General features: G+C 36.6%; 1 protein-coding gene across 1 annotated transcript; it reads right to left on the bottom strand.

Annotated features, from left to right (window-relative positions):
- Positions 380-1,798, bottom strand: LOC109357700. Its single transcript, XM_019601715.1, has one exon. The coding sequence runs from the start codon at positions 1,582-1,584 to the stop codon at positions 976-978; it is 609 nt and encodes a 202-aa protein (XP_019457260.1). The 5' UTR covers positions 1,585-1,798; the 3' UTR covers positions 380-975.

The raw sequence follows: 15,875 nt of genomic DNA, 5'->3' as shown, positions 1-15,875 counted from the left end.
TATTATATAAAGTAGAAACTATAGGAAGCTGAAGAACAGAAAAAGTTAATAAATTCTTACTCCCACTATACTATTTCTCTTTGCTGGCACATGCAACCCAGAGTTTCCAACCTCACAACTTTTGATGAAAATATTCTCTTATGTTTGCTTACTTTACTTTACTTTGGTTCCTTCCACAATCCACATATGCAACATGTATTTGTTCATGAAGTTTCAAGTGGCATCCCTATAGTGCTGTTAATTACTAATAATTCTCTAAGAAAGTTTATCTCCCTTCGTTATATTACCATAACATAATCATATATTTATTTCAAATGGTAATTTGTATCAGAAATTCATATATGAATTTGAATATATAATGTAACATCAATTACTAATCTTCATGATAATGGTGCTCAATATGCTGGAAATATTGTACATTTACAAAGTTGAAGCACCAACGACTGTGCTTTATCATTACAAAAGTTGTATGTAACATCAACAGGATATACTTTATTATCTTCTAGCCACCTAAAAAAGGTTTAGGAGGAACGTTATGGGCTCATTAATAATAGATAAAAAATTAATACAAACAATCACCCTTGTCAGTTATGGGTTGTTCTCTTCTTAAACTTGTTAAAAACCATAATATTTCTGTACACCACACTGAGCTTGATGCTCTCCCTTATTCCAGAAACAAATATGTTTTATGAACAACAAATCAGGATAATTGAAGACAACTTTGATTTTTATAAGGCACAGGACAACCATCATACCTTATTCAAATCAAAATTGTTTTGAAAATTTTCCAGATTTGTTATACTTAACATTGCTGTTCTAAAAAAACCATAGCATATGGATATATAGTGACAAGGCTGTGTTGTTATGTACTTGAGCCAACTATCATTTAACAGCATTCCACACGGGCATTATTGGATGAGCGTTGTTAAATGTGAATTCAGGCGTAGTGATGATAAATAGTAGTAGGCATAAAATTCAGGTACCCCTCTCCAGAATTTCCTGCTGTCTCTTCAATGAATCTTGCTTTTGCAATATCATCTGCCTTCGAAACCTCTTGATAAAAAGATCAGCACATTGGTCAATTTCATCTTCCAACTTGAACTCTTGTCCAGCTTCTTCCTTACAATTCTTCACCAAATCAATCACTGAGCCTCCAAGATCCAAATCTTCTGAGTCAAAGAGAGTGTGTGTAAGATCAGGATATTTTTCATCATCATCAACATCATTGTAATAACCATCATAGCCTTCTTGGTCTTGTGTTTCCTCCTCCATACTTGGATTTGGTAATGCTTCATAGGTGTGAGCATTGTTGTTGTACACCACTATGGCCCCGTTGTGATCACTGCAGCCATTTTCCAACATGCAATCCTCATTTTGCTCATCATTAGAATGATGCCCTAACACAGCATGGATCTTCTCTGAGAGGGAACTCATCAGAAACTTCTTGTTCTTCATGAGTGAGAATATGATCAAACGAGCCCTTATGGCATTTGTTTTGGACTTCAAGGCCATAGATTTTGACTTCACCATTGAGCTTATACCAGCTATGATCTGCTTCAACAACTTAGATGCACTGTTCTTCATGTTCTTGCAACTTGTAGTATATATATAGTAGTAACTAGCAACTAGTTATAACTTGATAGATTAACAAAATCAAAACAAATATCTTGAATTCTAGGAATGTTTGTGTTTAAGAGAGATGATGATAATTGTTGTACGTTTTGTACACAAAAGATGTATCTTGGCATGAAAGAGTTCTAGGTGGGTACATCGGTTTATATAGGGCAGTGAAGAAGGGTTGTATCCAGTGACAAATAGCTGTTTTATGACATAGAAACATGCTAAAACAAAAGAAAGAGTGGGAGTTAAGAAAAGAAAAGGCTTAAAAGTAAAAGTTAAAGGTGAAGTTAAAGTTAATGGACACTTGGTATTTCATGATAGGGCAATGTGAGGAGTCATTGATTTAGTGGTATACGAAGCTTCAAAATTTTGGTGAGCAGAAGTAATTAGTGGGGTTGGGCTGGGTTGGAGTGTGGGGAAATTCTAACTTTTTGCAAATATGAAGTTTTTAGTTTTGATTTGGTTTATGATAAAGTAGAAAAAATATAGGACAAATTAGCTTCTTACTCTTATTCTCCTTTTGTTTTTGGAATGAATCCTCTCTAATACTAAATAAGGATTGCGATAAGTAACGAAAAAAAGTTTTAATAACTATGATTTTAATTTTTTTATCAAAAAAATTAAAAATTAAAAATATTCTTTTTCTGCTTATATTTCAATAATGAAGAGTTCATTATTAAAAAGGAACTGAACTTGATTTCAAGGTATTCTGTATAATTTAGGAGAATTTTACTACATGTTTGCTTAAAGTTTAAGGAGTGTTGATTTTTATTGGAAATATTTATGCAAGTTTATTGAAAGTATTAGTTTGTTTTAAATCATTTTAAAAAAAACTTTTAAATTGCTAAATTATCAAAAGTATAATGTCTGTAAAAATATCGTAGCTAACTTGATAGAATTAATGAAATTAAAAAAATCTAAAACATGAAGCCCCTTTTTTATATAAACAAATAAAGAGTCCTTCTTTTGTACCTCGAGTCCTTAGCCATGTTTTCATTTGGCTCCTTTCAATTATTTGACCACTATTTAGGAAGGGGTGGGGGGATCTTTAAAGCTTTTCAGGAATTGAAATGGGGACATGGGCAATTACTGTTCAACATTTTACTCTAGATTTAGATTCGGGCTCAATAAACATTGACAAAAATAACCATCAACTTGGACAAATATTATCCAGCTTCTTTCTTTTGAGAAAGAGAAAAATATATCAGCCCGAAAGTGTCAGAATGTTTTACCATATAATTTATATTTAATCATTATTTATTTTTAAATAAAAATAATACAAATGAATGATGAATAATATAGTTACTGTATATAAATCTTTGTAGTAACAATTATAGATAATACAGAAATGGAAAGAGGGTGGTACCACTGACTTTGCATTTGGGCATATTCTATTGTTTTTGGTAGAAACAGGAATCTTATTTGCTTAATGCAGTCCTTCAACTTCAATTTCAACAAAAGAGAGGAGGCTCGCACACTATTCTTAAATTATTGGCAACTTAAGGGATTTCAAAGGGTAGCGTGAGGAAGGTTGAAATGTTGAATATGTAATTATTGTATATCGTCTTTGAAAACTTAGCCCCTAAGGTTACATACAACGGCCTCATGTTTTTCATTTTGATCATCTCCACTATCTAGTGTCGTGCATGGTTCCAAATATGGTTCCTCAATAAGTGTTTTAGGGATAGGTATCACTTGTTTCAAAAGAGTCTTATTCTCTACCTTGAGTTAATCAAAATTTTACTTTTTGTTATTAATTTTTTTTATTCATGCAGAGGTGCAGAAGATGCAAGGGACATGTGGGGGCAATTGCCCCTGAAATTTTATAAAAACTTAAAAAGAAAAATAATATTATTGAATATGTTTGAAGTTTAAATTTAATTTCTAATTTTGGACACCACACAAGAGCAAAACATTACCATTTTTGTCATTATTCTATTCAGTATTCACACAACACAATAGAGAGTCATCATCTCACTATCCTACTTAATATTCATCACTTTTTACGCTATAGCACAAGCTATACAGGAACAGTCCATAGCAACAACAACAATTTGCAGATGCGTTTTTCACTAATATTTTCCTTAAGTTATATTCATATTTCCTCAATCATGATTAACATTGCACTACTATTATTCCATATTGTGGTATAATTATTGACATTGTTGATACATTTAGAATATTTGTTATGACATACACAATGTTTTTTATAGCCACACTCAGATTCCCTAATAATTTGTTTTTCTAATGATTCATTATATGATTAATTTCAGGTTTATGAAATTACCTAAAAACGCACAATGTATAAGCATAAAAAAATTGAATCCTATTTTAAAAGGAAACCTTCTCATAAAGATAATGAAGATGATATAACTTTGATATCTTTACTCCAACAAAATTCTTCATTTGGTCAAGTAGTTCAACCAAATCAGCAACCTTCAAAGGTTCAAAAGGTATCAATAGGTGAATATGATATTAATTCTTTAGAACATGATCCTGGAAAACGACCTCAAATTTGGGAATATCCAGTGAATCAAAGAGATGAAATGCAGAGAGTATATCTAAATTGGGGACAATATCAATGTGATATTGAATATTATCCATTAAATAAAGATAAAAACCTAAGACGATTTCAATCCACTTGGCTTAAAATGTTTTCTTCATGGTTAGAGTACTTTATAGTGAATGATGCTGCTTATTGTTTGCCTTGCTATTTGTTCAGTAATAAACCAAGTGCACATGCTGGATCTGATGTCTTTACTAGAAAAGGATTTAGAGCATGGAAAAAAGTCAATGCTGGGAAGAATTGTGCATTTCTTATTCACCTTGGTGGCTCGCCTCACAATAATGCAATGAAAGCTTGTTTTGATTTGTTGAACCAATCTGAGCATATTTGCAATATCTTCAATGTGCAAAGTTCTGATCAAATCAAACAAAATCGGCTACGTCTTAGGAGCTCTACCGATTCAATATGTTGGCTCACTTTTAAAGTTCTACTTTTAGAGGTCATGATGAAACACCACAATAAAAAATAGAGGTAATTTTCTTGAACTCATCAAACTCCTAGCATCATATAATGATGAACTTGCAAAAATAGTATTGGGGAACGCTCCATATAATTCAAAGTATACCTCTTATATAATTCAGAAGGAAATCATGCATATCATGTCTAGTAAAGTGAGAAGATATATAAAAAAAGAGATTGGGGATTCTAAATTTTGCATAGTTTTAGATGAATCATGTGATGAATCACAAAAGGAGCAAATGACTATTGTTTTGAGATTTGTAGATAAAAATGGTTGCATACAAGAACGATTTTTTGATAATGTGCAAGCCAAGGATACTACAACTATTACTCTTAAAAAGCAATATGTTGTGTTCTTTCTCAACATAATCTTGATATTTCAAACATTCGTGACCAAGGGTATGATGGTGCAAGTAATATGAGAAGGGGTGGAATGGATTACAAGCGTTGTTTCTCGAAGATTGTTCTTATGTTTATTATGTGCATTGCTTGGCACATAGATTACAACTTGCTTTGGTTGCCGCATTAAGAGAAGTTACAGTTGTCCATCACTTTTTCTGTTAGATATTTGTGGAACGGCAAGCACATCGTATCGTCCAAGTAGTAAAATCCGGTAAAGTATCGAGATATCGTTCTCAGGAAGCAAAGTGGATTTACACTAATTCCTACAAGAATTAATTGAGCAACTATTTACACAAATTTGTTTGATAATTTGATAATGATTTTCTAACAAGGTTAAATTAAAATAAAATGTTAACTACGAATTTAAAAGAGTTGGGATCGAAATTCATCATCTTTCCCTTTTGACATCCATAGATTCTATTCCAAACAACTTGCGAAGTTACTGATTTTGATGCAGATTTTCGGCAATTCATTTACATTAATTCCTTGAGTGTAAAATCCTTAGATAATCACTCAATTGACAATTCCTTAGCTAATTGAATGATTAACTAGCATTAAAAACTATGTAAAAGCAATTCATACATCATTATCCATTCCTGAAATAATGATGTATGAAGGAAGATAATCCAAATTAGGAGTCAAATTTAACTTTCCAATTAAACTTGAACCCAAGAACAAGAATTCAATAGCTAATTAAACTCGTGAATTAAGAACAAGATAAACTTCCCAAAATCAAATAACAATTACATTAGAATTGAATCCAGGAGTACAAGGTAAGAAGATTACATTTCAAATCCCAACAACGAAGATCTAGTCACTCCTCCTCGCTATTACAACACTCTAATCATGAAAGTATATAAGAAAATCCGATTTAGAGTTGTTCCCATGACTTCTATCTTATTTCCTTTGGCTTATCTCTATTTTCGTGCCTCAAAGCTTGTGAAAAGTGAATGGGATGCCCCTTCTGACTTTTGTGAAAAGTGAATGGGATGCCCCTTCTAACTTTTCAAAGCTAGAGATTCTCGCTTGGGCGAGGAAATAAGAGGCTTTCAAACCTAAGCACCTCGCTTGGGCGAGGCACCCATCGCTTAGGCGAGGATTCTTCGCTTAGGCAAGGATCAGGCAGGTAGCTAGGGCCTTTCTAGCTCCAATTGTCGCTTGGGCGAGGGACAATAGTGATTTCTAGTGATTTTCCTCCTATTTGTGGCTTGGGCGACACTCTCCTCGCTTAGGTGAGGCTTGTAGTGCTCAGAATCACCAATCTTCTCATTTTTCTCCTTTTTTTCTTAATTGTTATCCTGAAACAACATAAACACATAAATTTGTCCACACAGAACAAGATTAACTAAGTTATCATGAATCTTATGCAGTTACAACATAAATGCGCACTAAGTGCCCCAAAAGCATATAAATTTCCTTAACAATTTGGCACTTAAAAAATTCCTCCCAACCTAGAATCTTACTTGTCCTCAAGCAAAGTAACAAACTGCAGTTCAGTTGAAAGTATCTGGTTTTTTAAAAATAATCCTTCATCCAATCATGACATGGCTAGAATCATTCACTTACTGTTCACAAAGTCCTGTTTCATGATCAATCATAGTGGACCAAGTTCCAACTAATAACAAAATGCAAATGTAGTTCAATTTCAAATAGAATAGCAAGAATAACTACTCAGTTCAATCAAAGGAACTCTCTCGATCTCATAGGTTATGTGTTTCGCTCATCTCTTTGCTGGACCCCAAACAATTTGACTTTGCCTTTCATTTCAGTCAAACCATGTACACATGTTCAATAATGGATCTTAAGGACTTCATCAGGGTTGTAACGAGGCCTGACTACCAAGAATACTGGTTTTTCTAGGATTCAAAAAGGGAGGTAAACCATTAGTACATACTTACCTTTTCTTCCCATGTTCCATTTCCAACTTCTTTGTACCGTGTTCTTTTATATCAACCATTGGATTCTCTTTCTTCAACCGACTCTTTTCTTTTGAGTCACTACCTTCTCGTATGATATATTTTTCGCTTATTTCTTTCTTTCCGTTTTTCATTCTTTACCATTTAACACATGATTAAAGAATGAGTCTTTTTTATTTCACTATCCTTGTAAACACAAACTTCATTCACATATTCCAGCAAGACTCATATGCACTAATGACCTCTCTCTAACGGTATAGGGATTGATACATTTTGATGTGACTTTGGTGCATAATTTTCAGAAAAAAACTTTTCAACTCAAAGGGGCTAACAAAAATCAGGTTTTTAATTTATTCGGGTAGGCTTTCTGGCTGTAATTCAACTATCCTAAACTAAGCCTTAATCATTTCCATGTTATTCCCTTCTTAATGACAATAATAAATCAGGCAAATTTCATTGGTGAAATCCAGCAAAGACACTCATTTGCGTTTAGGTGCACTCTCTCACCCGATTATAAGCTTTGTCCTTTGAATAAACTGCTCATTATTTAACCTATTCGGCATGTGTCTGAATTAACATCCACATCTCGAAACAATCAAACCTCATAACCCTAATCATTCACAATCATAGAGTCTTATCCCAAAATTTCATTCACATGTTTCTAGAACAACACAATTGGACAATAGTAAACACACATTTAACCAGACTTAATGTCATTGAGTATATATTTTGTTACTGAACTTGAAGCAAACAACATATGGAAGCAAAACACATAATAATTACTCCTACATCCTAAACATACATTCTAAACAGTAGTCCTAAACATACATCCTAAACAATCCTATACATACATCCTAAACATTGATCCTAAACATCATCCTAAATTACAAAACAGAAATAACAAAACAAGTAACAGAGGAACCAGATTCATCCAGCTCAAAAGTCTCATCAGAGCAGAAATTCAACATCATCTTCAACATCACCATCAACATCATCGTCAACAACATCACCAACAAAATCAGTTCCATCTTCAGCAGGTCCAGGAGCTCCTGACCCCTCCGGAAAGGTAGGCCTGACCTCATGCCAAGGAAACTGTTGAGTAAAACTGTCCGTGGATCCCCAGAATTGGTTCCCCAAACTCAAATGCTGAAAAGCAGTAAACATCCCTTGCTGTTGGAACACCTGCCCTTGTCGCAACATCTCATTTTGGAGCTCCAAATGCTCCATATGTAGTGTGAGCTAGTGAAGCTGCTCTTGAGTGGAGAACTCCTGATATGGTGCCGAGTGTGGCATTGGTTGTGGGTGTACTGGCTCAGGTGGAGGTGGTTGTGGTTGAGATTATCCTTGTCCCTGATCTAGGTTAGGCTCCTTTTTGCAGTTTTGAGTGATGTACTGCAAGGTAATATGAGGTTTAATCTTCTCGGTTCTGTTCACCGCAACCCCATGTTGTGCGCACAATTCAATAATCAGATAAGGGAATCCTAGTGCACCCTTCTTTCCAACCTGCACCACTGTTTTGTACATATGTGAAATGATTCCAACCACATCAATTTTAATACCGTGGATGATGGTATAGATAAGGTGGCAGTCAATAAGTGGTAGAGATGATAAGTGACTATTTGGGATCACGTTGTGCAAGAGGAATATCATCCACAGCTGGGTCTGCGAGGTCATGTGTTTTCGGTAAATTGCAATGGGTGGCCATTAGAGTTAGTGTTGTAATATTTTCCAAGAATGTGCAACTTCTGAGTGGTGTTACTTAGGTGGAACTCGCCTTGCGCTAGAGTATGATACTTCTGAATCATCCAGTTGCACTCATCCTAGGTCCCCTCGATTGCTACATCATAGGGGCTACCCAATAGGTCATTGATTGTATCTCTGTCAAATAGCATCGTTTTCCCTCTCACCCAGGATTTGTAGGCCAACTCTTCTCCCCCCTCCTCCAGCGGGTAAGCATTTGCATAAAATCCCCGTACTACCTCTGGATCAAATTTCTCATTGAGGGTGGCCAATATCCACCATTTCAGGCGATCTAGAGGCATAGTGAAAACCGGGAGGTCCTATGTCTGTAAGTGCACTCGCCTTTCTGGCATAAAGACCCATTTGAGGAGGATGAGATATCGATCCTCCTTGCCCTTCTTCTTGAATTTGGTTCTGTCGAACGCTAGTGGGGCTTGGAAGGTTGATGCTCCTTTAAACTTCTTGGGAGGAGGGGGATCCTTTTTAGCAATGGACTTTCTCCTCCTGTAACACAGCAAAACTATATACATAGTTAGTGACATTACAAAACTGAATTCACAAATGATATCCATTACGACCATGTCACTATTACAACCGCTTAACCAACTCGAACACATGAGTGTCACTTTTATGAACTATATTTGGGGTTCTCACTTAGAAACCCCGGGTTTGTTGATGTGGACACTCATGGTTACACAACAAGAATGCAATGCAAAAATAATGACAAAGTAGCATCCAGAGCGACCTAATGTACCTAAATGTGCCTAAACGAATGAGATTTATCAAAATGCATAAATACAAAGATAATGGGTTCAAGATGCTAAAAATGCACTTACATTGGTCCGCTCATGATGCAAAGCTTGTGTGTGTCCACTAACTGATGAAGAAGAAGAGAACTTGGGCTCTTGGATAGACTCACGAGCTTTTTTTTGGGTTTGATTGCAATGGGGAAGTGAGGGGTCCATCCATGTTTTTAAAAGCTATTTCGTGGTCTCTCGCTTGGGCAAGGAGCTCTCGCTTGGGGGAGAATCCTAGAAACAATGGACCTGTCAGCCTCGACTAGGAGAGGGTTGTCCAGAACATTTCCAAAAATATTAACTTCATGTAACCTAGGTGAGGCCTCCCTCGCTTAAGCGAGGGACCTAGAACTAGAAGGTCACCTTCCTCGCTTAAGCGAGGGACCTGGAACTGAAAGGTCCTTCTCCTCGCTTGGGCGAGAATTGCCCAAAAATTTCTCTTTTTTTACAACCTATGCTAGCAGAAAAGTAAAGATGGATTGTCTTCCAGTAAAGATGGATTCTCTTTTTATTAGCTCGATGCTTGTTCACCCTCTGGCCATTGACTACCCAGCTTCTCTAAGACGCTGCGTCTTGCAATTCGATCGCACCATACAATTTAACTTCCTTAATTAGGAAGGGTCCTGACCATTTAGACCTCAGTTTACCCGGAAATAACTTCATCTCGGAGTTGAATAGAAACACAATCTGACCCACCCAGAAGTCTTTTTGACGAATCTTCCAGTCATGATACAGCTTGACCTTCTCTTTGTATAATTTGGAGGACTCATAAGCAGTTAGCCTCATCTCCTCCAAATGTTGCAATTGACGTTTCCTTTGGTCACCTACTACTTTGGGATCCAAATTGAAAAACTTGAGTGCCCATTATGCTTTATGCTCAAGCTCTATAGGCAAATGACAAGCCTTCCCATATACCAACTGAAATGGGGATAATCTAGTGGGTGCTTTGAATGCTGTCTGGTACGCCCATAGTGCATCATCCAATCAAAGAGACCAATCATTCCTTGTGGTTGATAATGTTTTTTTTTCCAGAGTTCTCTTGATCTCTCGATTGGACACCTCCTCTTCTCCATTTGTTTGCGAATGATAATGTGATGCAACTTATATCGGACCTCGTAGTGTTGTAGGACCTTCTCCAATTGTGAATTGCAGAAAAGTGATCCTCCATCACTAATAAGTACTCGAGGTGTTCCAAACCGACTGAATATATTCCTTTTCAAAAACTTGATCACAATCTTAGCATCATCCTTTTGTGGAGCTACAACCTCTACCCATTTGGGCACATAATCCACCACCACAAGAATGTATACTTGTGAGCACGATGGTGGAAATGGTCCTATGAAGTCAATCCCCCAACAATCAAACACCTTAATTTTTGTCAATGGCATTTCATTCCTCTTGGAGATCCTGCATGATCTCTAGCATTTATCACATTGTTTTGCATATTGATGTGCATCCTTGAATACAGAAGGCTAGAAGAAGCCATATTGGAGGACTTTTGCAGCTATCCTCTCTCCATTAAAGTGCCCTCCATATGGCGAACTGTGACAATGCCATAGGATGCTCTTAGCCTCTTCTGTGGACGCACACCTTCTCAATAGTCCACCCAACCCAATCTTAAAAATATGAGGGTCGTCCCACACATACTGACGAGACTCTCGCAAGAATCTTTTCTTTTGGTGCCACGACAACTATTCAGGAATTACCCCTGCAGTTTTAAAGTTAGACATGTCAGCAAACCATGGCCTTTCTCGAACCAAGAGAAGCTTCTCACCAGGAAACTCCTCCACCACCTCTGACTCTCTCACCATTACCTCTTGATTGACCAGTCTCGACAGATGATCTGTTACACAATTTTTGATCCCCTTTTATCCTTGATCACCAAGTCGAATTCCTGCAATAACAAAATCCAACGCAAAAATCTCGGCTTGGAGTCCAATTTAGTTAGTAATTATTTTATAGCAACATGATCAGTAAAAATTATGACTTTTGAGCCAATCAAATAGGATCTAAATTTCTCCAAGGCATACACTATAATTAACTTGTGCCACATTGAGTACATTAATAGCATAGTGTATCGCATGGAAAACTTTAGCATTTCGTTGTCCTAGTACCGCGATGACGACATAGTCACTAGCATCACACATAAGTTCAAAATCAAGATGCTAGTCGGGCGCTACTATTATAGGAGCATAAATCATTTTTTGTTTCAAGGTTTTAAAAGATTTGGCACACTCAATATCAAATTGATAAATAGTATCTTTGTTGAGAAGATTACCGAGTGGCTTTGAAATTTTAGAAATTTTTTTAATAAATCTTCTATAGAAACCTGCATGCTCAAGGAAACTCCGAATTCCCTTGACATTAAGTGGTGGTGGAAGGTCCTTGATGACCACAATCTTTGCCTTGTAAACTTCGATGTCCCTGGAAGAGATCTTGTGTCTCAAGACCACTCCCTCAGTCACCATGAAGTGACACTTCTCCCAGTTCAGTGCTAGATTTGTCTCAACATATTGTTGTAGAAAGATGTCCAGATTTTCCAAGCAGCTCTCAAATGATGACCCGAAGACCGAGAAGTCATTCATAAAAACCTCAATGCACTGCTCCAAAAGATCCAAAAAAATAGCTAACATGCACCTATGAAATGTTTCAGGTGCATTGCACAGTCCAAATGGCATCTTCCTGTATGCGAAGACACCAACAGGACAAGTGAAAGCTATTTTTTCCTGATATTGGGGATCCAGAATGAACTGATGATTACCAGTTTCTGCCCTCCTTCTTCTAAGAATACATACTTCAAATTTGAAGGAAGTACTTTCAACTCCACCTTTGGAGCCTCATATGTCTTCTCTTTTCCCAACTCTTCAAATTGATTCTGATTAGATACAACATTGTGGGGTGCATCTAACTCTGCCAAACATGTCTTGATCATCTTGTACTCCTCCATACTATTTCCTTCTTGGTCTCCCCTCAAAACCTTCTCCAAAGGACTACTCCTATTCAAATGAATGTCATCGAGCATGAATAAGTCCTCAATGACAATCCACCCGAAAGCAGTGTTGTTTTTCCCTCGGATGATGCATAGCTTCAAAAACATTAAAATTAACCTCTCGGTATTCAACTCTTACCTTCAACTTCTCATCATCAACATCAATAATAACTCGAGCAGTCTTCATGAAACATTTTCCCAAAATAAGAGGAACCTCCTTATCCTCTTCAATATCCATGATCACAAAATTCATAGGAAAGACCAACATATCTACCTTCACCAAAATATCATATGCAACTCCATAAAGATACTTGACAAATCTATCTGCAAGTTGTAAGGTCATCCTAGTAGGCTTGATCTCTAAATCCCCAATTCTTTTCAGCATAGAAATGGGCATCAAATTAATGTTAGCACCCAGATCAAACAGTGCCTTTCCCACAGATAATTCACCAATAGTGACCGGAATAGTGAAGTTCTTCGGATTTTTAGTCTTCTCAAGTAAAGACTTCTGAATGATAGCACTGCACTCAACTTATAAGGTCACTATTTCTTCTCAAAACTTTCTTTTCTTTGTCAACAAGTCCTTCATGAATTTAGTATAAACAATCATTTGTTCCATCGCCTCTATGAAAGAAATGTTGATCTGGAGGTTCTTGAATAAATCCAAGAACCTAGCATATTGTTGCTCCTTGTCTTTCTTGGAAGGTCTCTTTGGACAAGGGAGATCCTTCAACTAAGGTAGGTCACCATTCCTCTTATCATTGTTCTCCCTTATATCATCCTCATTAGTAGCAACCCCTTGCTCATCTTGTACCACATCATCCTTTTGTGTCTCTCTGATTACCTTCTCTGATCTTCCAGCTCCAGTCTCTCTCAGAACCTCTTCCTCAACAGCTAAGATCTCACTAATACCTTTACTAATGACCTTACCACTTCTAGTAGTGATAGATTTGCAGTGTTCTTTTGGATTGGTTTGAGTGTTGGTGGAGAATTGCTGTCTATCTGAATGTTGCTCTACCATTTGCTTAGCTAACTGATCCACCTGAGTCTCCAAATTCCTGATAAATGCACCATTATTTTTCTGGTTTAAAATGGAGACTTGCATGAATTTCTCTAATGTCTCTTTCAACTTTTTTTTACCTCTCATGCAATGGTGGATGTGAACCTTGATGATAAGATGGTTGATATGGTGGTTGTCTGTTAGATGGTCCTGCATCCTGCCTCCACCCAAAATTATGATTCTGGTTTTGGTTTCCCCCTCCAACCCTACGAAAATTGATTGTTGAATGAAGGGTTGTGAGGGAAATTAGCCTGACGAGATTGATTGTTAACATACTGAACCTCTTATGCTTGAATTTTGGTAGGCATTGAGCAATGACCAGTAATGTAATCACTCCCATAAAACTCGCAGTGTAGAACCTGTTGATGAACAGAAGGAGTCTGTACCATATTCAATTGTTGAGACAACTTGGACATTTTCTTTGTAAGTGCCTCAATCTGTTGTGTCAGAATTTTGTTCTGAGCTAGAATGGCATCAGAAGTATTCAAGTCCAACACCCCTCTCTTTTGTATTGTCGTTCTATTATGCTGAGTCTGCCGATCTGTAGCAGATAATGCAGTAATAACTCTAGTGGCTTGCTCAGCATCCACTACCATCATGGTGCCATCAGCTGCGACATCCAATATCATATTAGCCTCTGGCTTCAACCCATTACAAAAGATGTTTAGTTAGTCAACATCCTCAAACCCATGGTTGGGACATTTCCTCAACAACATCTGGAAACTCTCCAATGTCTCATAAAAAGCTTCCTCAACACCTTGTCTGAATGTTGAGATTTCAAACTTTGCATGCACATACCTCGCCAGAGTGAAAAATCTTGTCAAGAAATTTGTTTCCAAATCGCTCCAATTGGTCAAGCTTTGGGTTGGATGTGATTTTAGCCAATCCCTAGCTTCACCAAGGAGGGAAAATGGAAACAACATCATGTATGCAGCTTCCCTCTTGGTGTTAGAATACTCCATTGTAGCTATCAGCTCCTAGATATTATCCAAATAAGCATATGGATCTTCATAATCCTTGCCCGTGAACTGATGAGCACTGATTAGATTCAGGTATGCAGGCTTGATTTCCACTATCCTGGTGGTGTGTGGAATCACAATGCTAGAGTAGTGTCGAGGACCTTGATACATGGCATAGTCTGCTCATGTCCTCCTTGGAGTATTAGGCCTTGTGTTATTATCAACAACATTATTGACATTCTCCATCTTCTCTGTTTGAGATTCTGAAACTGTAGAAATTGTAGTCGGTTCAGAACTACACTATGCTTCCTGAGGACCTTGTTGTCTCTTCTCTTTTGCTTTCTTCCGGATACTTTTAGTAGACTTCTCAATCTCTAGATTGTATCGTAGTTGCTCTTCTTTAGATTTACCTCACAAAAGCATAAATAAGAAGATTGCAACAAAGGTTAGCACAAGGGTTTACACTATACTACAAAGAATTAAAGAATAACTATGTACAAGTAGTAAAATCCGGTAAAGTAGTAGGTTATCATTCTCAGGGAGCAGAGTGGATTTACACTAATTCCTACAAGAATTAATTGAGCAACTATTTACACGAATTTGTTTGATAATTTGATAATGATTTTGTAACAAGGTTAAAATAAAATAAAATGTTAACTACGAATTTAAAAGAGTTGGGCTCGAAATTCATCATCTTTCCCTTTTGAAATCCATATATTCTATTCCAAGCCACTTGCGAAGGTACTAATTTTGATGCACATTTTTGGAAATTCATTTACATTAATTCCGTGAGTGTAATATCCTTACATAATCACTCAATTGCCAATTCCTTGGCTAATTCACTGATTGACTAGCATTAAAAACTATGTAAAAGCAATTCATATATCATTATCTATTCCTGAAATAATGATGTATGAAGGAAGATAATCCAAATTAGGAGTCAAATTTAACTTTCCAATTAAACTTGAACCCAAGAACAAGAATTCAATAGCTAATTAACTCAGGCATTAAGAACGGGATAAACTTCCCAAAATCAAATAACAATTAAAGTAGAATTGAATCCAGGAGTAGAAGGTAAGAAGATTACATTTCAAATCCCAACAACAAAGATCTAGTCACTACTCCTCGCTATTACATCATTCTAATCATGAAAGTATATAAGAAAATCCGATTTAGAGTAGTTCCCATGACTTCTGTCTTCTTTCCTTCGGTTTCTCTCTGTTTTTCGTGCCTCAAAGCTTTTGAATAGTGAATGGGATGCCCCTTCTGACTTCCGAAACTGCCAATATCAGTTCCAACTTCCAAGCCCTCGCCCAAGCTAGAGATTTTCGCTTGGGCGGGGAAATAAGAGGCTTTATGATCTGAGC

Source organism: Lupinus angustifolius, chromosome LG10 (assembly GCF_001865875.1).
Source record: "Lupinus angustifolius cultivar Tanjil chromosome LG10, LupAngTanjil_v1.0, whole genome shotgun sequence".
Lineage (NCBI taxonomy): Eukaryota > Viridiplantae > Streptophyta > Magnoliopsida > Fabales > Fabaceae > Lupinus > Lupinus angustifolius.
This window is presented reverse-complemented; position numbering and strand designations above follow the sequence as displayed.

Bases quoted from the DNA above. Each gene is read 5' to 3' on its own strand.
- LOC109357700 (XM_019601715.1), bottom strand. From the start codon at position 1,584: ATGAAGAACAGTGCATCTAAGTTGTTGAAGCAGATCATAGCTGGTATA.